We start from the raw sequence: 23,095 nt of genomic DNA on the forward strand, positions 1-23,095 counted from the left end.
GGAATGAGGATGGACGTGACGTCATCAAAAGCAATGGCGTCCGTCTGTTTACATCGCGAGTACCGATATCGCCACATCTAGATTGGCTGCGGCTCAGCTCCCAGCCACTCCCTGTCCGCCATATTGAAGAGTTAACTCTGAATGGGTGCAGATAGCTATGTGGCACGTCTATGCATGCGTGTCCCCTGTTGATACACGATGTCTTAAGGGGAAACCCTTAAGATACTCGCTCCAGAAGTTAGAATTCTGTGATAACCTGTGGTTTAATTCTCTGGGAAAATCCTAGTAGTGATTACCCAAGGAAGCTACCAAAAAGGAACCTTCCATCAGGACGCCATGGCTATCTCACCCAAAAATAGATTTTTCGCTTCGCTCAAAATCCGTTATATATATATATATATGTATATATATATATATATATATATATATATATATATATATATATATATATATATATATATATATATATATATAGAGAGAGAGAGAGAGAGAGAGAGAGAGAGAGAGAGAGAGAGAGAGAGAGATATGAATGTATCATATGAAAATTATGATAGCTTACAACGCATGGGTGTTTATGTAATATTATATTAACTATATATAATAGATGTTTTGAATAAGTTATATAGTATAAACAATATCTTTTTTTTATTGTTTTGTAGGAGAGAGAGTAATCAAATTGACTTTTTTTTTCTTTAAAAGAAACAATTACTGCTGAGATATTTTTGTTTTTAGTTTATAAAATAAGCTGTATTTGTGTTTAAGAAATAAGAATAAAACAATATGTGAGTTTCGGCAATGATTGTAACTATACTTTCGTCAATGAAATTATGTAAGCATACTGTCTAGCGCCATCTTGGCAAAATATGTAGATCTACACAATCCGGAAGGAATGTTTTTATTGTAAAGATGAAATTAATTCTTGATTCAGTGTATGATTATACTGAACACATTATATGTTGTTAAGTCCATCCTTCCAAACTACTATGTAAGTAGAAAAAAAATCATACCATTATTAAAACAACAGATGTTTATATATATATATATATATATATATATATATATATATATATATATATATATATATATATATATATATATATATATATATATATATATATATATATATATATATATATATATATATATATATATATATATATATATATATATATATATATATATATATTTTGGGGGGTGGTGTTCGGTTGTTGTGGCTGTATGCGTTTATACAATGATTATACTGTAAGGTTACTGACGATACCTTTATTATATTTTAATTTTGTAGCCCATGGAAGTAGAAGATGGAAATGAATATAATTACTGTAGATAATAGCTTATTGCGCAACAGACAACACATAATTGCATAGTTGTGACATACTTCAAGAGAACACGTAGGTTACGAGTTGTCGGAACGAAAACACCAAACACATACAGTGATACAGTTAAACTGTACTGTAGCGATATTACAGTACTGTACATATACAGTACTGTATTACAGTAGTAATACGTATACACTAAAGTATCAGTGAGTATTAGATTATAGTACAGTTTTACTAGATAGGAACAACTTTTGTTATACAGAACAGTAAGGGGATGATGACGACTTGTTAAAGCTCTACTTTAGCACAATACTATACTATAACCTTACTGTGTCCAGTACGTAGTGTACATGTGTGCAAATGCACTGTACACTATATATATGATTATAAATCGTTGTAGAAACCAAATTAAAGCAATATTAGGCAGTATTTACTGCATTAATCATCAACTTGGGCACCCTCTCGTGGCAAGGGCAGTGACTTTTTAGGTTAGGAGTTAGCCCATCTTAGTGCAACATTTATTCGCGAAAATCCACTATTCGTGGCTGTGTCTGTAACCCAACTACAGTGAATAACCAGGACTGACTGTAATTGACTTCATTGGCCCTCACTGATAATAATGCTTTCATTTACTAATTTAGTATTCCTTTTATTTTTAATTTCTCTTTCAAAAGTGTGCACATAATAATCATTGTTATTCATGTATCAGAACTGTGTAGCACTAATGATATAACGTAGCATAAATATCACTAATCAACTAAAACATCTTTTCTTCTTTCATTTTCTTTTTCTTTTTATTGGCAATCAATAAAGATCACATGCAAGGCAATGATTACTAGTATGCACCTTAACAAATCCTTTTACCATGTGTCTGATATGATTACTGTATTGCAGTCCCTTATTTGAAAAACCTCTAACAATTTCTTTTTTTTAAGTTCCATTTCTGCACGAGTTGCTATCCACCATTTTACTGTAACAGGGGGCATATCAGCGTGTTACTTATCAAGGAGTCACCTCAGTGTACATCAGAGCTGAGGTCTCAATCTTTTGGCAGGGTATCACTCCAGCCATCACAGTCACCCAACTGTATCCACATAATTCCTTCTCAACTATCTGCACCAGTCGCACCTCCCCTACCATCCGACTATCCATTCCAATGTGGGTAGTGATTTCTTCTCCCAAAAAGGTGTTACTTAAAGGGTTGTGCTTAATCGTTACTCCAACTGGCCAATCGTGGAACAATAATTTGCTGATGTATCTGACCTCATTGCATGCCTGTGACATACAGTGTCATCTTTGGCATGTCTGATGAACTAGCTTCTGACGGTTGCTCTGAATATACTTACAATGTCACCAGAAAGGTCCTCATGGATTGGAATATATCTTCCTCACCCTACTTGACATGAAACCATGAATGCTCTGGAAGAAGTTTTGCAGAACTGTGACATCAGAGAGGTTAAGCATTGTTCAAAACACACCAAGGGCCTACCACCACTCGTAGTCGAAGATAATGTGTATATCCAAAACCAAACTTGTCCCTGCCTTCTCAAATGGCACAAAACTAGCTTAGCAATTGAAGTTTGGCAGTCTAACCAATAAGTGGTTAGAGTTGATGAATCAGGTTAAGTTACCTTATGCAACAGAAAATTAATGCAAAGGTAAATCACTGTCCAGGTACCACCATTGAAAATTATGCAAGGCTCCAACAGTTTATGCCAAATCAACCAAAGACCCCCAAGAATTAATCATGAGCATCAGACTATCCTTGAAATGTCTTCTCATGTCATGACACTGTGATCCCATTTATTTCAACACATAGTGAGGTTGCTTACCCTAATCTTTGTCCCAGCTAAGCACCAGGCAGCTGTGTGTACCCCATTCCATACAATTTCAAGGGTTACCTGTAGCATGTTTCCAATCTATACCCCTATCACCAACATATGAAACCACAGCACCCAGTGGCATGATAAATCCACCACTCCATCCTCCCTCTTCAATGCCTTGGTCATTGTGCCTTGCAGTTGCACCCACTGTTGCACTTAAACATCCATACTGTTCCACCCATATGTCAGCATTGGCATGCTGACTATATGAACTATTTTTCTTAATTGCTTTGTGCTCACGAGTGGACATCATGAGGCTAACTACAGTATAAATGGACAGTATGCTGCTAGAATGTGAATTTACTTATTCTCAAGTGTTTTATTCACACTTTTTAACTGCATATTTGTCATATAATTATGCCTTCATTTTATGCACTCCATGATACTTCAGAGCAGCACTACTCAACTATTATGAGCAAAGGCCCAGTTAGACAAGTTCCAATGTATGCATAGGTCCAAAATTTTTTATTTCATGGAATCATCAAAATAAAACAACCAATTTGAGAACGGGGTATGAAGAATTTAAAAAAAAAAAAAGATAACACCACAGCAATACTTTAGTGAGAGAAATTTCACTTCTTGCTCCTTGTCAGCTCCTGAAATCTTGGTACTAATGGAGTAATAGCAATTTGAAGACAGTGGTGGAGCTGTTCACTGTTCATACAGCAGCAGAATTTGTTCTTTATAAAGTTCATAGTTGAGAAAGCAGACTCGTAGCAGTAAGTGGAGCAAAACATGGTGATAATTTGTACTGCTAATCTGTGAAGAGTAGGAAAATTAGCAGGGGGTCTTTCCTTTGACCAAAATGTGTCTGGTGCACAATCACAGAGTACCTGTTTCAGCTCTACATTCTCTTGAAATTAAATGAGTTCCAGTTAGATTTTTGCAGCATCTACCCATTTGCAGGTGTTTTTATTGACTGAAAATTCTGTGATACCTGTCACTAGAATAGGGTTCTGAATGAACAGCAGCAACTGTTTCCCAAGAACAAAGTCATCAAAACATACCTTGAAATTATTGGTCAGCTTCTCAATAAATTGGACATTTAAATTAGGTTTCATCTTTACGTTGCTCCAAAAGTTTTGGAAAATCTAAAAGTTGGCTTTGCATATCGTTTTTGAAAAGTTCCAATTTTTTCTGGGAAGCTCAAATTGCAGAGATCAAGTTGAATATGGTGTTTTTCCCTTTAAGATCTTTTTGGTGTGACCTTATGTCTGCCAAAAATCCAACACTTTCCATTTTCTTGTCATCTTTCAAAAATTAAAAAAATGCCTTCACCTTCATACTGTTTTGATCCACATGGAAAGTCTGCTACTCCTTCTTAATTGTTCAAAATCACTCCAATATTCTTCCCTTACTAGCCATATCACATTGTTGTGCACAAGTAAATCGTCATAGATTGCATTGATTTCAGTACGAAATGTATGGAGTAGACGATATTGCAGTGCCGACGTTGATTGAAGGAAGTTTACTAGCTTCATGATAATCTCCATGACTTCACCATAGAGAAGTAACAGAAAATGCAATATACCATGGAAACTATTCCAAATATATATAACATATGTTACAATATTATTATTATTATTATTATAATATAAGGGTAAGGCAGATGTGGATGAGTGTTGTAATTCAAGGGGTATTAGTTTGTTGAGTGTAGTTGGAAAAGTATATGGTAGAGTAATGATTAATAGGATTAAGGATAAAACAGAGAATGCAATCTTAGAAGTACAGGGTGGCTTTAGAAGAGTTAGGGGTTGTATGAATCAGATTTTTACAGTTAGGCAGATATGCCAGAAATATTTAGCAAAAGGTAAGGAGGTGTATGTTACGTTTATGGATCTGGAGAAAGCGTATGATAGAGTTGATAGGGAAGCAATGTGGAATGTGATGAGGTTATATGGAATTGGTGGAAGGTTGTTGCAAGCAGTGAAAAGTTTCTACAAAGGTAGTAAAGCATGTGTTAGGATAGGAAATGAAGTGAGCGATTGGTTTCCGGTGAGAGTTGGGCTGAGATAGGGATGATTGATGTTGCCGTGGTTATTTATCTTGTATGTTGATGGAGTGGTGAGAGAGGTGAATGCCGAGTGCTTGGACGAGGATTGAAAGTGGTAGACGAGAATGACCATGAATGGGAGGTAAATCTTTTGTTGTTTGTGGATGATACTGTACTGGTTGCAGACATGGAAGAGAAGCTTGGCCGATTAGTGACAGAATTTGGAAGGGTATGTGAGAGAAGGTAGTTGAGAGTTACAAATGTGGGTAAGAGTAAGGTTATGAGATGTACGAGAAGGGAAAGTGGTGCAAGGTTGATTGTCATGTTGAATGGAGAGTTACTTGAGGAGGTGGATCAGTTTAAGTACTTTGGGTCTGTTGTTGCAGCAAATGGTGGAGTGGAAGCAGATGTATGTCAGAGAGTGAATGAAGGATACAAAGTCTTGGGGACAGTTAAGGGAGTAGTAAAAAATAGAGGGTTGGGCATGAATGTAAAGAGAGTTCTGTATGAGAAAGTGATTGTACCAACTGTGATGTGTGGATCGGAGTTGTGGGAAATGAAAGTGACGGAGAGACAGAAATTGAATGTGTTTGAGTTGAAGTGTTTAAGGAGTATAGCTGGTGTAACTCGAGTAGATAGGGTTAGGAACAAAGTGGTGAGGGTGAGAACGGGTGTAAGAAATGAGTTAGCAGCTAAAGTGGATATGAATGTGTTGATGTAGTTTGGCCATGTTGAGAAAATGGCTGTCTGCTAAAGAAGGTGATAAGTGCAAGAGATGATGGGAGAAGTACAAGAGGAAGGCCAAGGTTTGGGTGGATGGATGGAGTGAAGAAAGCTCTGGGTTATAGGAGGATAGATGTGAGAGAGGCACGAGAGCATGCTAGAAATAGGAATTAATGGCGAGCGATTGTGACGCAGTTCTGGTAGACCCTGCTGCTTCCTCCAGTGCCTTGGATGACCGCGGAGGTAGCAGCAGTAGGGGATTCAGCGTTATGAGGCTTCATCTGAGGTGGATAATGGGGAAGGGTGGGCTGTGGCATCCTAGCAGTACCAGCCGAACTCAGTTGAGTCCCTTGTCAGGCTGGGAGGAACTTTTAGAGGAGAGGTCCTCTTTTTTGTTTCATTTGTTTGATGTCGGCTACCCCCCAAAATTGGGGGAAGTGCCTTGGTATATGTATGTATGTATGTATGTATTATTATTATTATTATTATTATTATTATTATTATTATTATTACTACTACTAACTAAGCTACAACCCTAGTGAGAAAAGCTGGATGCCATAAGCCCAAGGACTCCAACAAGGAAAATATCCTAGCGAGGAAAGGAAATAAGAAAACAGATAGAATAGTGGAATAGTGGCCATTGAGGAAATAGTTTTTTTTTCTTTTTTTTTTGGCTCTAGCATATTTGGAACACTGATTATAAGGTTTGGCAGCCCATAAAACAGTGAGGAAAGGAACTAGATGGAATAATGTTCCAGAGTGTAGGCTACCTTCAAGAAAGAGAACTCTCCCAAGACAGCAGAAGCCCATAGTAAAGAGGCTATGGTACTACTCAAGATTAGAGAACTATGGTTTGATTTTGGCGTGTCCTCCTAGAAGAGTTGTTTACCATAACAGAGAGTCTCTTCTACAAATACCAATTGGAAAGTAGCCACTGAACAATTATTGCAGTGCAGTAGTTAACCCCTTGAGTGAAGAAGACTTTATCAGGTTTCATAGTGATTTCAGACGTAGGCTACGAGGAAAGAGAAGATTGTGTAAAGAATAGGCCAGATTATTCAGTTTATGTGTAGGCAAAGGAAACAGATTTGTAAACAAGGGATTCAATCGAGTACCATCTGACCAGTCATATATATATATATATATATATATATATATATATATATATATATATATATATATATATATATATATATATATATATATATATATATATATATATATATATATATTTATATATATATATATATATATATATATATATATATATATATATGTATGTATGTATTTATATATACATAGACTATATGTATATATATTAGGAGGAGTGGAAGTAAAAGAAAATTTTTTTGGGCTTGCAAGTGATGTGTGTGGCAAGAAGTTTGTTGGAGGCAGCATGAGGAAGGGTAGTGAATGGTGGAAGGAAGGAGTAAAGGTAAAAGTGGAAGAGAAAAAGAGAGCATTTGAAGAATGGCTGCAGAGTAATAGTGTAGAAAAGTATGAAAAATATAGAGAGAAAAATGTATAAGTAAAGTGCAAGGTAACTGAGAAAGAGAGGGCGGCTGACCTGAGGTGGGGTCGGAGATTGGATCGTTCATATGAAGAAAATAAGAAGAAGTTTTGGAAAGAAGTCAAGAGGGTAAGGAAAGCTGGTTCGAGAATTGAAGAGACGGTGAAAGATGGAAATGGAAGATTGTTAAGAGGAGAGGAGGCAAGGAAGGTGTGGGCGGAATATTTTGAAAGTTTGCTGAATGTTGAGGATAATAGGGAGGCAGATATAATTGCTGTTGCAGGTGTTGAGGTGCCAGTAATGGGAGATGAGAATGAAAGAGAGATTACAAGAGAGGAAGTGAGGAGAGCACTAGATGAAACGAGAGTAGGAAAAACACCTGGTATGGATGGTGTGAGAGCTGAGATGTTGAAGGAAAGGGCTGTGACTGTACTTGAATGGTTGGTGAGATTGTTTAATATGTGTTTTATGTTGTCAATGGTACCAGTAGATTGGGTTTGTTTATGTATTATACCACTATATAAGGGTAAAGGAGATGTGCATGAGTGTTGTAATTCAAGGGGTATTTGTTTGTAGAGCGTGGTTGGAAAAGTGTATGGTAGAGTATTGATTAATAGGATTAAAGATAAAACAGAGAATGCGATCATAAAAGTACAGGGTGGTTTTAGAAGAGGTAGGGGATGTATGAATCAGATTTTTAGTTAGGCAGATATGTAAGAAATATTTAGCATAAGGTAAGGAGGTGTATGTTGCGTTTATGGATCTGGAGAAAGCGTATGATAGAGTTGATAGGGAAGCAATGTGGAATGTGATGAGGTTATATGGAATTGGTGGAAGGTTGTTGCAAGCAGTGAAAAGTTTCCACAAAACAGGGATGTGTGATGTCACCATGGTTGTTTAACTTATATGTTGATGGAGTGGTGAGAGAGGTGAATTTCAGAGTGCTTGGACGAGAATTGAAACTGATAGATGAGAATGATCATGAATGGGAGGGAAATCAGTTGTTGTTTGCGGATGATACTGTACTGGTTGCTGACTCGGAAGAGAAAGTTGGCCGATTAGTGGCAGAATTTGGAAGGGTATGTGAGAGAAGGAAGTTGAGAGTTAATGTGGGTAAGAGTAAGGTTATGAGATGTACGAGAAGGGAAGGTGGTGCGAATTTGAATGTTATGTTGAATGGAAAGTTACTTGAGGAGGTGGATCAGTTTAAGTACTTAGGGTCTGTTGTTGCAGCAAATGGTGGAGTAGAAGTAGATGTACGTCAGCGAGTGAATGAAGGATGCAAAGTGTTGGGGCCAGTGAAGAGAGTGGTGAAGAATAGAGGTTTGGGCATGAATGTAAAGAGAGTTCTGTATAAGAAAGTGAGTGTACCAACTGTGATGTATGGATTGGAGTTGTGGGGAATGAAAGTGACAGAGACAGAAATTGAATGTGTTTGAGTTGAAGTGTCTGAGGAGTATGGCTGGTGTATCTCGAGTAGATAGGGTTAAGTGTGAAGTAGTGAGGGTGAGAACGGGTATAAGAAATAAGTTAGCAGCTAGATTGGATATGAATGTGTTGGTGGTTTGGCCATGATGAGAGAATGGATAATGGCTGTCTGCTAGAGAAGGTGATGAATTCAGGAGTTGATGGGAGAAGTACAAGAAGAAGGCCAATGTTTGGGTGGATGGATGGAGTGTAGAATGCTCTGGGTGATACAAGGATTGATGTGAGAGGCAAGAGAGTGTGCTAGATATATGAATGAATGGTGAGCGATTGTGATGCAGTTCTGGTAGACCCTGCTGCTTCCTCTGGCTGTCTTGGATGACCGTGGAGGTAGCAGCAGTAGGGGATTCAGCATTATGAAGCTTCATCTGTGGTGGATAACGGGGGAGGGTGGGCTGTGGCACCCTAGCAGAACAAGCTGAACTCGGTTGAGTCCCTCGACAGGCTGAGAGGAAAGGTCCCCTTTTTTTCATTTGTTTGATGTCGGCTACCCCCCCAAAATTGGGGAAGTGCCTTGGTATATATATATATATATATATATATGTATATATATATATATATATATATATACAGTATATACAGTATATATATATATATATATATAACGAAAGTGTAGAAATAAAAAAATTATAAGAATAATAGGTGCAAAAGTAAAGTGCTCCGCAACTTTAAAATATATGGAAACCATATATTAAGAAAATGGTCTTTGGAAATGGACAAGATTCGCTTCCCCATTTTACAGCACCTTGGCCACTGATAATCTAGATCTACAAAAGAGGAGGAAGACAAGAAGTTTAAAAACACAGTAAATGCAAATTAAAAGATGAAGATACTGACTCAAATAATTACGGGTTACTAATGCAACTGAACAAGAAGGGGGGGGGGGACGTTACTGTTGAGATAGGCAATGAAGGAGATTTCTAAATATCGGAATATTTACAAAAAAGGAAATTTTAAACGAGGAAAAACTACACAGTGTTGCCATTTACAATAGAATGAAAGAATTGAAAAAGTCTAAAATAACCACTAAAGTCCACAATCGATTGCTAAAATTTAATGATTTCAAGGTAAAAGGGAATTCAAGGTAAGATTGAGAATTTCATTAGCAATGTTGTTTATGATTCAGGTAAAATAAGCTTGATTACAATAATAAATGTAAGTTTAGATGCTTTATGCTTATCTATTATGCGATAGAGTGTCGTAAACATATATTGCGAAGAGAGCACTTGAAACCTAAATACAAATTATGAGAGGGCGAAGAAACTGAATACGAATTATTATTATTATTATTATTATTATGGTATTATTATTATTATTATTATTATTATTATTATTATTATTATTATTATTATTATTATTATTATTATTATTATTATTATTATTTTATTGGAATTTTAAAATAAGGAAAAACTACCTAGGGGTGCCGTTACAAAGATGATTACCGGACAATAATACTGGACGAAGTCGAAATACCGAGTACCGACTTTGCAAAAATTACTGAAAGTACAAACTTGACTTATTGATAATTAGCAAACCAGCAACTGATAACCTGTTTTGTTTGAATTAAAACTACTGCGACTGTTTCCTAGCTGTAATATCTCCCATACACATTCCTTGCCAATCATGTGAGTAATCATTTTTATCACTACGCACTCGAATGCTTTTATGATAATCCCATGTCAATGGTTGTCAGGTCCTTTGGAGGTTTCTTTAAGTTAGCTATTGTTTAGATTAGTAACCAATAACCCTGTAAAGCATCATAAAGGCTAAATTATGCTCAGAATTTGGATGCTTTGGTTTTGTTGTAGTGTATTACAAGGCAATGTAACCTAGGAAAACCTACTTTTTCTAATCGAAAAAATTCCACTCTTTTCGAAAATGACACTCGTGTACCCTCAAGTAAGAGAACTCTAACCCAAGACAGTGGTAGACCATGTTACAGAGGCTGTGATGCTACCCAAGACTAGAGAACAATGGTTTGATTTTGGATTATCCTTCTCCTAGAAGAGCTGCTTACCATAGCTAAAGAGTCCCTTCTACCCTTACCAAGAGGAAAGTAGCCACTGAACAATTACAGTGCAGTAGTTAACCCCTTGGGTAAAGAAGAATTGTTTGATAATCACAATGTTGTCAGTTGTATGAGGACAGAGGAGAATATGTAAAAAATATGCCAGACTCTTCGGTTCATGTGCAGGCAAAGGGAAAGAACCGTAACCAGAGAGAAGGATTCAATGTAGTACTGTCTGGCCAGTCAAAGGACCCTATAACACTCTAGCGGTAGTATCTGGGTAGTTTGTAGCGCTACGGCCAAGCGTCCTAATTTGCTTATTATCGCTCCGACTGTTATCTTGTATAGAATAAAAACGTTTGGAAATGGTCTACGGATCTTAATTATGTTGTGTGAGGGGGTGTCCGGGGGGGCGCATCCCCCCTGGGTAAGGATACGGCTTTTAGCATAGGTTAGGTGGGTTTTTTAAGTTAGCTTCTCCCGTCGTACTCGTAGGTAAGGAAACTTGTGTAAGGGGGGGGGGATCCGGGGGGGGGCGAAGCCCCCTGGGTAAGGATACGGCTTTTAGCATAGGTTAGGTGGGTTTTTTGAGTTAGCTTCTCCCGTCGTACTCGTAGGTAAGGAAACTTGTGTAAGGGGGGGGGTTCGGGGGGGGCGAAGCCCCCTTGGGTAAGGATACGGCTTTTAGCATAGGTTAGGTGGGTTTTTTGAGTTAGCTTCTCCCGCCAAAATCGTTTTTAGAATGACGGCCATAGTTCAGAATATTCCCGTTTTCTACGGGATCTGGCCATCACCCTACAAAGGCTCCTAGTATCTCAACGGGCGTTTGGTGCCATGGCCAACCTACTACTATTATTCCCTGAATTCTGTATGGTATCGTATGATAGGCTATTCGGAGCCTCTGTATATTAAGCGGCCAGTTCCTCCAGTGAGCATAAAATATGGACACCAACTAACCTGAATTCCCCACACCCCCCCCCACTTAACCTACAAGCCGTGTCCTTACTTACGTACCTAACGGGGAGGGGTACCTAACGCCCCCTTGCGACCCCCCCCCCCCTTATACTGCCGTATTCCTAGTCAGCCGTCATCATACATACAGGTGGCCGCTATCATACATACACCCCATATTGTTTTCCAGACATATTTTCATGTTTCTAATGATTCTGATGTCCATTTGTATTGGAAATTGATAGGATTTTGAGTAAGGCACATTTTGCTTAGTTTTACTTTCAGGACTATTTCTTATGTTTTTGTTACCCAAGTAAAAGCCCTCTACCCTGTAGGACTTACATGATGGTAAAATAATAGTGGTATTTGTTTACAAGAGCACGCTCTCCATTTACTCCAAAATTGTGCATTCCTGCAGCTCTCCTCATTTTGTACAGTAATTAGGAGGTTCTTTAAATGCTGGGAAAGCAAAACAATTAGCATGATATCATGCCGGGGAGGGGGAGGGGTTGGTGGAGGAGGTACTAAGCGACCTTGAACCGACGTCGTCAACATAGTCAATCAAAGAGAAGTTCGTGGCGTCATCGGACATTTGATATATATTCTAAATATATAATAAATTAAAAATTAATCAATTACTCAAAAGTGTCACTATTTGTGAATTGTATATTTTATTTGGTAATACTTGACAATAAATCGTATATTTTTAAAGAAACATTTTACGAGAAAGACTATTTTTGCAGCGTATGACTGTTTTCATTGGCGGGAGATTGGCAGGCATCCTTAGGCAGTGGTCAGTAGATGGTGTTAGTATAGCAAAATGTCGTCTGGGAAAACTGGTCATTCTCAAAATAGTTTCTTGAAAAATCCTCTCTTAATAGGATTTATATAAAATATTTACCAAATATAAAATTACATTTCACAAATAGTGACACTTTTGAGTAATTACTCAATTTTTAATTTAGTATCTATTTAGAATATATACCAAATGTATGCTGACGTCACTAACTTCTTTTTGGTTGACTATGTTGCCGATGTCGGTTCCTGGTCGCTTAGTACCTCCTCCACCAACCCCCCCCCCCCCTCTCGCAATATATCTTGCTATATTTTGCTTTGCCAGTATTTAAAGAACCTCCCAATTACTGTACAAAATGAGGAGAGATGCAGGACTGCATAATTTTGAAGTAAATGGAGAGCGTGCTCTTGTAAACAAATACCAATAATTGTTATGGACAGGACAACATTACAAATGTAAAATATATGTTTTCCTGTAGCAAATATTGTGCTGTAACTAAATTTGACTTAAATTTCAACCGCATACAAACAGAACAACCAGTTTGACTTCGTTCTTATAAGAAAACAATTAATCTTATTGGTCAAAGTAGAGAAGGGCGGAGTTTATGCGCAAAATTTCTAAATCCAGTTAACATGCATGTACCTATGAATGAACGGGAGGGAATACAACTGCATCATAGAATGTCAACAAACAAATGAAAAATATACCAGTAGTATAGTATATAGACAATTTGTACAGTTTAACATGGATTATTATACATTCAAGAAAATAATGTATAGAGAAGAAAAGGTTTGTTCTATCATTATATACCATATAAATACATACATACATAATTTTATTAAGTATTTATTTGCGGTGAAAATAATTGTCATTTTTGAAGAAAGGGCTTTGACATTTCCTGTGATGGTAAATCAGCCATTTTTAAATATTTAACTTAGCCGGTGAATATATAATAGCTGAGCCTCCGGCGGCTCGACAGAAAAACACAAAAACTCGCGAGCGATCGCTATGAAGGTTGCGGGTGTGCCCACTAGCGCCAACTATCGGCCAGATACCGCATATACATGTAAACAGACCCAATTCTTCTCTGTCGGTCTGAACGACAAGACGTACCATTACTCGCTGTTAACCTGGAGTTTTTCAACAGTCTTGGTGAAGTACTTCCTTTTGGTTTGAGCTTTCGCAGTGCAGGTGTTTTATCTTCAACTTAAATCTTGAACTCTTTTTTGGATAGATTTAATTGTTGATGACTTTGGGTTGTTTTTTGGACTTTCTTTGACTTTTAAAAATGGCCGACCCTTCCCTTAGTACGGAAGTGTGTTTTAGGCTTTTAGCAATTATCTTATCACGTTATAAATTGTTGTTGTTAATTATAGATTTTCCTCTATATATTTTATATCTCAACCGCCTTTATTAGGCCTCTTCGATTAGCTTTCCATTTATAATAAACATCAAGATAAATTTTAATGATTTGTTTATATGCGGCCTTACCTATTCCTCCCCTAATCCGAGAGTAGGCGGTCCTAACTTGGAAACCGAAGTTAAACAACGTTGAGCCATTTCAATCGTAAATAACTTTTACAGAGCAAATGATTTAAAACTTATTAAATTAATATTTTTTAGTAGATATTTCATGAAAGATTTTCTTTGAATAGTCTTCGTACTGTTTCAAAGATGAACTAACGTTTGGTTTATTCATGCTACGCAGTTAGCGCTCTATCGTTACGATAGAGAGAGAGAGAATCACGGTTTCACTTTGCAGAAAGAGTAAATCGATTCTGACGTTTTGTTCATTCTTCTTTCAAACGTAAATGTTTTAAATACTAATTTAAAGGAACTTGTTAATTTTCAATTTCTTAGTCCTTTCAGTTTTTTCCTTTGGTCAAATAACCTGTTTATTGAGGAAAGGTGAGTGGGCTTTTCTCTTCGGTGTGAAATCAAGAGAAAGAGAGAACGTTCCGATCTTTATTCTCGTCCCAAGCGAGTAACGTTGTTCTCGAGTCAGTTTTTTACTCTCGTCCCAAGTCTCTGTACGGGGAGAAAGGATAAAACGTTTTTAGTTTTTATTCTCGTCCCAAGGCACTGTACGGTGAGAGATTGAAAACGTAGTTTTGAATGAACTAGTGTTTAGTCTCCTCCACAGTCACTGATCTTTTTATTTTAAAATATGTTTACTGTTTTTTGCTTGTATTAATGTGCTTATATTATACGACTTATTTCGCAATTACAGTGAACCCTCGTTTATCGCGGTAGATAGGTTCCAGACGCGGGCGCGATAGGTGAAAATCCGCGAAGTAGTGACATCATATTTACCTATTTATTTAACATGTATATTCGGACTTTTAAAACCTTCCCTTGTACGTAGTACTGTTAACAAACCACCCTTTAATGTACAGAACACTTAATGCATGTACTACAGCACCCTAAACTAAAACAGGCACAAATATTAAAGGCGATTTTATATCATGCGTTTCCTAAACACCTAAAAAGCACGATAAAAAATGGCAACCAATGTTTTGTTTACGTTCATCTCTGATCATAATGAAGAAACAAACTCATTTAGTGTACACATATATGTATAGGTTAGTTTTTGCATCGATTATATTGATTATACAGTACTGTATGTTGATTTTTTTATTACCAATGTTTTAGTTTACGTATTTTTCTTAGGACTTCCAAATGAAATGTTTTTCTTTATGACGCCGCCTGAAACGACGGCGTGTACGCTCAGTAAACAACCACACTCAGAACAAACAAGGCATTTAACGCGCATGATGATAGTGATAAATAATGATACAGTACATACAGTATTTACAGTAAAAGCATTTACAAAATATGTTACCTTACAAATATAATTTATACAGTATTGTACGTAGCAAAGCAGGAAAACAATTTACGAGAGAGAGAGAGAGAGAGAGAGAGAGAGAGAGAGAGAGAGAGAGAGAGAGAGAGAGAGAGAGAGAGAGAGAGATTGTTTTACGTACGTAAATGTAAATTTTAAACAAAAAAAATATGATAGGTTACAACATGTAGACTTTTAAAACCTTCCCTTTAACTTAATGCATACAGTACGTACAGTACTAAACTATAAAACAGGCACAAATACAGTTTTAGAATGTACAGTAAGAATATTAAAGTAAAAAATAAAGATTGTTACTGTACTCACCACGAAAGAAGTTGAAGAAAAACTTGAATGGTGATGGCGATGAATTTGCTGCACAGTAGAAATGATGATGATGAAGCTGATGATGTGTTCTACTGTGCAGCCAGGTAGTATTTTACGTCTCTTCAGACGGAGGTGTCTTTTCCTGGGACACCTCTTCAATTTCTTCCGAAGGCGTACTAGCAGGAGGAACTGGCTCTTTTTTGCGAGGCTGGAAGAACATTGTGATCGGAAGTTGTTGCCGCTGCTTCTTTTTTCGATCCAAGAGCATTTTGTAGGGAGTCATGTCTTCATCGATCTTGTTGCAGAATTGCATCGAGCGAACCATATCCTCGTCCCACTCTTGCAACATTTCTTTCAACTCCTTCGCATGGTTGCAGGCCTTGGCAAGCCGTTCTAATGTTAAGCCCGTTTCTTCGACATTTTCTTGGGTCTCTTCCTGGGTATCACTCTCTTCTTCACTTGCCGATTTCGTCAGGTCTTCGAGGTCTGCGTCAGTTAGGGGCTGGGAATGGCAGTCCAACAACTCGTCGACGTCTTCAGTCGTCATGTCGCCAAACCCGTCACCTCCAATTATAGCAGCCAACTGCACAGATTTGCGTATTGCAGAGTGTTGGATTTCCGACGGAGTAAATCCCTTGTCGTTGTAAACAATATCGGGCCACAACTTCTTCCAGCTCGCATTCACGGTTGCAGGTTTCATCTCTTGAAGTGCCTTCTGAATATTCTGCAGGCACGTGGCTATGGTGTACTGCCGCCAGAAAGCCTTCAAGTTAAAATCTTCATCCTCGTCATCTTGGGCAGCATCCACACACGCAACGAGGTCCGCCAAGGTGTTCTTCGTGTAGAGGGCCTTGAACGCCCTGATAACCCCCTGGTCCATCGGTTGAATTAATGACGTGGTGTTGGGTGGCAGGAACTCAACCTGAATGCCCTCATGCGACAGGTCAGTTGCGTGTCCACCAGCGTTATCCATAAGGAGAAGGATCTTGAATGGCAAGCCCTTCTCTAAGAGATATTTGCTGACTTGCGGGATAAAACACTGGTGGAACCAGTTGGAGGTCAGCATCTTCGTAATCCATGCTTTTTGATTATGCATCCAGTACACGGGAAGGAGATTCTTATTTTTATTTTTCAAAGCGCGAGGATTTTTCGACTTATAAATAAGCCCCGGCTTTAACAAAAATCCAGCAGCATTGCCACACATCACGAGGGTAACGCGATCCTTGAATGCTTTAAAGCCAGAGGCTTTGGCTTCCTCTTTGAACAGGAAAGTTCGCGACGGCATTCTCTTCCAAAACAAGCCAGTCTCATCCATATTAAAGACTTGTTCCGGCTTGGATCCACCTTCGGCGATAATATTCTTGAACGTCTGGTTCACGTAAGTTTCAGCAGCGGTAGTGTCAGCGGAAGCAGACTCCCCATGCAGGGAAACGCTTTTCAGGGCGAAGCGTTTCTGAAACTTCGCGAACCATCCTTTGCTTGCGGAAAAACGTTTCTGAGGCTGGGAATCAGTGGATGTCCCTGGTTGAGGATCATCTGCATCATCATCATCTTCAGCATGGTTGCCGTCGTCGTCTTTAGGTTCCTTTGCAGCAAAATTCTCATATAAGCTCAAAGCCTTTGTTTGGATGGTGTTCGTATCCAACGCTATGTTCTTCTTCCGGCAGTCGGCAATCCACACAGCTAAAGCACCTTCCATGCGTACGATCGTTTTATTACGCGTTGTAACGACTCGCTTCGCTGATCTGCTATAGGTGATTGCAGCCGTCTTTCTAATGTTCGGCTCGTCCTTCTTGATATAGCGAACAGTAGATTCGTTGATGCCAAAATGGCGGCCGGCGGCCGCGTAACTTCTACCATCTTTTAACATGTCGAGAAGCGTAACCTTCTCAGCTATCGTCATCATCCTTCGGTGGCGTTTAGGCTCACTACCAGCCTTAAGAGAAGCAGAACGCTTGGGAGCCATTACAGTAGGATTTACAGTAACAAAAAGTTCAACTTAAAAAAGTCGCACACAGCACAGATTCACACACTTAAGAACGTCTACTCAGCGATACGCGGTAACAGAGAGTGGACGATCCAGCCCCGCGAGAACTTAGATGCTGCGGGTAGGAGATGCGGGCAAAACACCAATCACAGGCTAGATAACAAAACTTGAGTTCTGATTCGTCATCTATCAGCGCTTGAACCAATCACAACCCGTCTTACAGTACTATGATGCGTTGGTTACCTACTCATAGAAGATGCCCCGCGCATACTGAACGTACGTAGATTAAGTAAATACCGTAATAATAATAAATAATGATAATAATACTGTACAGTAATAATAATAATAATGATAATAATAATAACAATAATAATTTTATTAACAACAACAATAATAATAATAATAACAATAATAATAATACAGCTTTACGTACGCTATTTTACGCCTCTCTCTCTCTCTCTCTCTCTCTCTCTCTCTCTCTCTCTCTCTCTCTCTCTCTCTCTCTCTCTCGTACACTTATTCGAAATGTGATTTTTGCAACAAAGAATATTATTGGATGCAGTACATGTACTACGTACGTATACATACAAAAGATTCATGGAAAAGAAGCACATCCATTACAGTACACACCATTCTAATATGGTATGACTGCATCTGATTTGCGTTTCATGTTCGATTTAATTTTACTACTTACTACGTACTGTATACAGTACTGAATTATCGTATGATCACATTCTCTTTTCGTGTTTTATTTCTTTCTGTGCTGAATTATATATCATATGTAATGCAATGAACAATCAGTAAGAACAGATATTACTAATTACAGTATTAATGGAATTACAGGTAACAAAATATTGTATTTGGTTGTCTTCAGATTTTGCGGTATTTTCGAATTTTCCGGAAAATCCGCGATATGTATATATATATGGGTTATGGGAAAACCCCGCGAAGTGGTGAATCCGCGATTGTCGAACTGCGAAGTAGCGAGGGTTCACTGTATAACCTTTTGATGTAGGGTAGAATTGCGTGCTTCAGGTAGAAATCAGTTTTATTCATGCCTAATGTGAATTGTTGAAAAATTCGATTTCAGTGAAGTAAGTGCAAAACAGAAAATCGTAGTGATAAAGTGATAATTGCGCAAAGTGTTATCAGTGTTGCGACCGAGGGTTCGTCTGTTCGTGCCTGTCGTTCGCCTAGTCCGGGACCTCTTGCAAGCTCCCAAGCCCAGGGGAGAAGTAATGTCGTACGACTTATGGGTTCGAGAGGCCTTGATCAGCGAACAGACGTTCCCTCTATGGTTTCAGGCGTGTCTCATCAAGACCGCCCCTACCATAAGACGAGCGAGACGATTTTCTCCTCGTCATCCGAAGGCTTTTCGCGTAAGAAACCGTGGAGCAAGGTTTCGAGGCCCTTTAAGCGAAAGTCAGTCCCTTTAGGACAGGTCCAGCGTCCTGGTTATAGCCATTGGGACAGCTCTGACCCTATGCAGTCATCGGAAGACTGCTCGCCGCCTAAACAAAAGCGTAACACAGGCTCCGAGAGTCTTTTTGTAGGCAAGGTTTTGCAGTCACAGACGTTACCCTAGTCTCTTACCGCACCCATTCCCATTGATCCTAAATGGGTTGTACTGCAAGACATGCAGAATAAGCTTGCCTCTCTTATGGAGGACTATTCTGCTGAGCAGGTTCACGATGATCCTCGCCGCTTAGCTGATCGAGATCCTGGCCGTCAGCCGCCCAAACGAGCCTTTGCTCGTCCTGTTGACATTGACGTTACAAAGTCACGTCAATCATGTTTTGTAGAGCCTCACTCGATGCAGTCCCGTGTTGACTCTCAGCCGCTTGTGGACGTTCAGCCGCTGCCGCTTGCTCTTGTTGACGTTCAGGACGTTCGCCAACCAGCATAGTTGACTTGTTTTGACGTTGAGCGTCAAGCACCGCAGTCAAGAGTTGTTTTGACTGCTCAGTCTAGGCAGTCAAGGCAGTCTCGAGTTGACGTCGAGCGTCCTCCCGCACCTGTTGTTGTTGCTGGTCAGTCCTTTAAGCAGTTACATGACATAGCGTCCTTGACTGCTACTGTTGCTCCTTTGCGTGTGGACTCTGCTTGTCAAGCATTGCCACCACGGCAGGTCTCTCCCTTGCTTGAGACTCGGCAATTGTCGGACAAGGTTCCTTCAGATGAGGAAGTTGCTGATCCCCCTCCTACTGATATTCCCTTGAGGACTCTGTCAGACGGAGAGGAGCCTAAAGCTGCTCAGCCCTCTATGGACTTTAATTAAATCATGATGATTTTTTTAAGGATCTTCGTCCGGATCTTTTTGTAACTGCTGCTCCTCGTTCGCCTAAACGTCAGAGTTTACACTAGGCCTAGCTACTTCGAAGCCGTTGTTTTCTAAGCTAGTGCTCTCTCGCTCTTCTAAGAGAGCTTTACGTTTGCTAGGCGATTGGTTAATCACCAGGAGGAGTTTGGGGGAGACAGCCTTTGCTTTCCCTACTTTTAAGCTGTCTTATAGAGCGAGAGTCTGGTATGACACGGGAGAAGTTCTCGGCTTGGGAGTTCCTGCCTCTGCCCAGATAGACTTCTCAAACCTCATAGACTCTCCCTGGCGCCTGGCCATGAGACGCTCCAAGATTTTATGGTCGGCTTCAGAGCTAGACCATCTCCTGTTAGGAGTTTTTTCGAGCGTTTGAAGTTTTGCTGTACAATTATGTCATGCATAAACAAGGCTATCAGGGATGGCTCCAATATTCTGACAGCCACGTTCTCTGCAGGAACAAGTCTATCAGGGATGGCTCCAATGATCTGGCAGCCACGTTCACTGCAAGAGTACGCAAGAGGCAAGTGCGCTCAAGGTGTTCATTGTCAAGACAAACTTTAGGCTGTCTTGACAGCATTAATGGAAGGCGACTGGATGGTCTCTCTCGACCTTCAGGATGCTTACTTCCACATTCCTATACACCCGGATTACCAACCGTTTCTGAGGTTTGTTTACAGGAATGTGGGGTTCCAGTTTCGAGCCCTGTGCTTTGGCCTCAGTCCTGCTCCTCTCGTGTTTACGAGGCTCATGAGGAATGTGGCAAAATTCCTCCATCTATCGGGAATCCAAGCCTCCCTGTACTTGGACGACTGGCTTCTCAGAGCATCGTCCAGTCTTCACTGTCTGCAGGATCTACATTGGACGTTGAGTCTGGCCAGGGAGTTGGGACTTTTGGTCAACCTAGAAAAGTCCCAACTGATCCCATCCCAGATTATTCTATATTTGGGGATGGAGATTCGCAGTCCAGTTTTTTCGGGCTTTTCCGTCTGCCACCCGAATAGAACAAGCCCTGCTCAAAGTCCAACTAATGCTGAAAAGAGAACGTTTGTTCAGTCAGGAGTTGGAACAGTCTCGTAGGGACTCTCTCATCCCTGGAGCAGTTTGTCTCGCTAGGGAGACTACACCTTCGGCCTCTCCAGTTCCATCTAGCCTCTCACTGGAACAAGGACAAGACGTTAGAGACGGTATCATTCCCAGTCTCCGAACCAGTAAAGGCATGCCTGAAATGGTGGGACAGCAATATCAGTCTGAGAGAGGGACTATCCCTAGCAGTCAAGAACCCAAACCACGTGTTGTTCTCAGACGCGTCGGATTTGGGTTGGGGTGCGACCCTGGACGGTCGGGAATGCTCGGGTCTGTGGACCTCAAGTCAGAAGAGCATGCACATCAACGGCAAGGAGCTATTAGCAGTCCACTTGGCCTTGATGAAATTCGAAAGCTTTCTTCGAAACTAAGTGGTAGAGGTCAACTCAGACAACACCACAGCTTTGGCGTACATCTCCAAGCAAGGAGGCACACACTCCCTCACGCTGTACGAGATCGCAAGGGACCTTCTCATATGGTCAAGAAATCGAGGCATCTCCCTGTTGACGAGATTCATCCAGGGGGACTTGAACGTCTTGGCAGACTGTCTCAGTCGGAGGGGTCAGGTGATACCCACGGAATGGACCCTCCACAAGGACGTGGGCAAGAGTCTTTGGGCTATTTGGGTTCAACCCACCATAGACTTCTTTGCCACCTCGTTGACCAAAAGGTTACCAATCTATTGCTCACCAGTCCTAGATACAGAAGCAATCCACATAGACGCGTTTCTACTGGATTGGTCTCATCTGGACTTATATGCATTCCCACCATTCAAGATAGTCAACAAGGTACTGCAGAAGTTCGCCTCTCACGAAGGGACAAGGTTGACGTTGGTTGCTACCCTCTGGCCCGCGAGAGAGTGGTTCACCGAGGTACTTCAATGGCTGGTAGACATTCCAAGAAGTCTTCCTCTAAGGGTAGATCTCTTACGTCAGCCCCACGTAAAGATTGTTCATCAAAGCCTCCCCGCGCTTCGTCTGACTGCCTTCAGACTATCGAGAGACTCTCAAGAGCTCGAGGCTTTTCGAAGGAGGCAGCCAGTGCGATTGCGAGAGCTAGGAGAGCTTCTACCATCAGAGTATACCAGTCGAAGTGGGAAGTCTTTCGAGACTGGTGCAAGCCAGCATCTGTGTCCTCTTCCAGTACCTCTGTAGCCCAAATCGGAGATTTTCTTTTACATCTGAGAAATGTTCGCTCCCTCTCAGCTCCCACGATTAAGGGCTACAGGAGCATGTTGGCTTCGGTCTTTCGTCATAGAGGCTTAGATCTTTCCAACAATAAAGATCTCCAAGATCTCCTTAAGTCTTTCGAGACCTCTAAGGAACGTCGTTTGGCAACTCCTGGATGGAACTTAGACGTGGTCCTAAGGTTCCTCATGTCAGACAGGTTTGAGCCATTACATTCAGCCTCCCTGAAGGATCTCACCCTCAAGACGCTTTTCCTAGTGTTCTTGGCTTCGGCTAAAAGGGTCGGTGAAATTCATGCCTTCAGTAAGAACATCGGCTTTTATACAGAAAAAGCCACATGTTCACTTCAACTTGGTTTCCTGGCCAAAAATGAACTGCCTTCTCGTCCTTGGCCTAAGTCTTTTGATATACCTTGCCTGTCAGAGATCGTAGGCAACGAACTTGAAAGAGTGCTGTGTCCAGTTAGAGCTCTTAAGTTCTACTTAGCTCGTACTAAGTCCTTACGAGGTGGATCTGAGGCATTATGGTGCTCAGTTAAGAAACCATCATTGCCTATGTCAAAGAATGCTTTGTCATATTTTATCAGATTTTTAATACGAGAGGCTCATTCTCACTTGAATGAAAAAGACCGATGCTTGCTTAAGGTTAAGACGCACAAAGTAAGAGCTATAGCAAATTCCGTGACCT

At 40.0% G+C, this 23,095-nt stretch overlaps 1 protein-coding gene across 3 annotated transcripts in view; it reads left to right on the plus strand.

Moving 5' to 3' along the window:
- The first annotated feature begins 10,381 nt into the window (after positions 1–10,381).
- The window catches only part of LOC137624325 (uncharacterized), a 224,961-nt gene continuing 212,247 nt past the window's right edge, over positions 10,382–23,095 (plus strand). For all 3 annotated transcript variants that reach the window (XM_068354999.1, XM_068355000.1, XM_068355001.1), the window contains exon 1: positions 10,382–10,538. In XM_068354999.1, coding sequence (XP_068211100.1) covers positions 10,537–10,538 — 2 coding nt within the window. In that variant the 5' untranslated portion in view covers positions 10,382–10,536. The remainder of the gene's footprint in view (positions 10,539–23,095) is intronic.

This window comes from Palaemon carinicauda, chromosome 31, assembly GCF_036898095.1.
Source record: "Palaemon carinicauda isolate YSFRI2023 chromosome 31, ASM3689809v2, whole genome shotgun sequence".
NCBI lineage: Eukaryota > Metazoa > Arthropoda > Malacostraca > Decapoda > Palaemonidae > Palaemon > Palaemon carinicauda.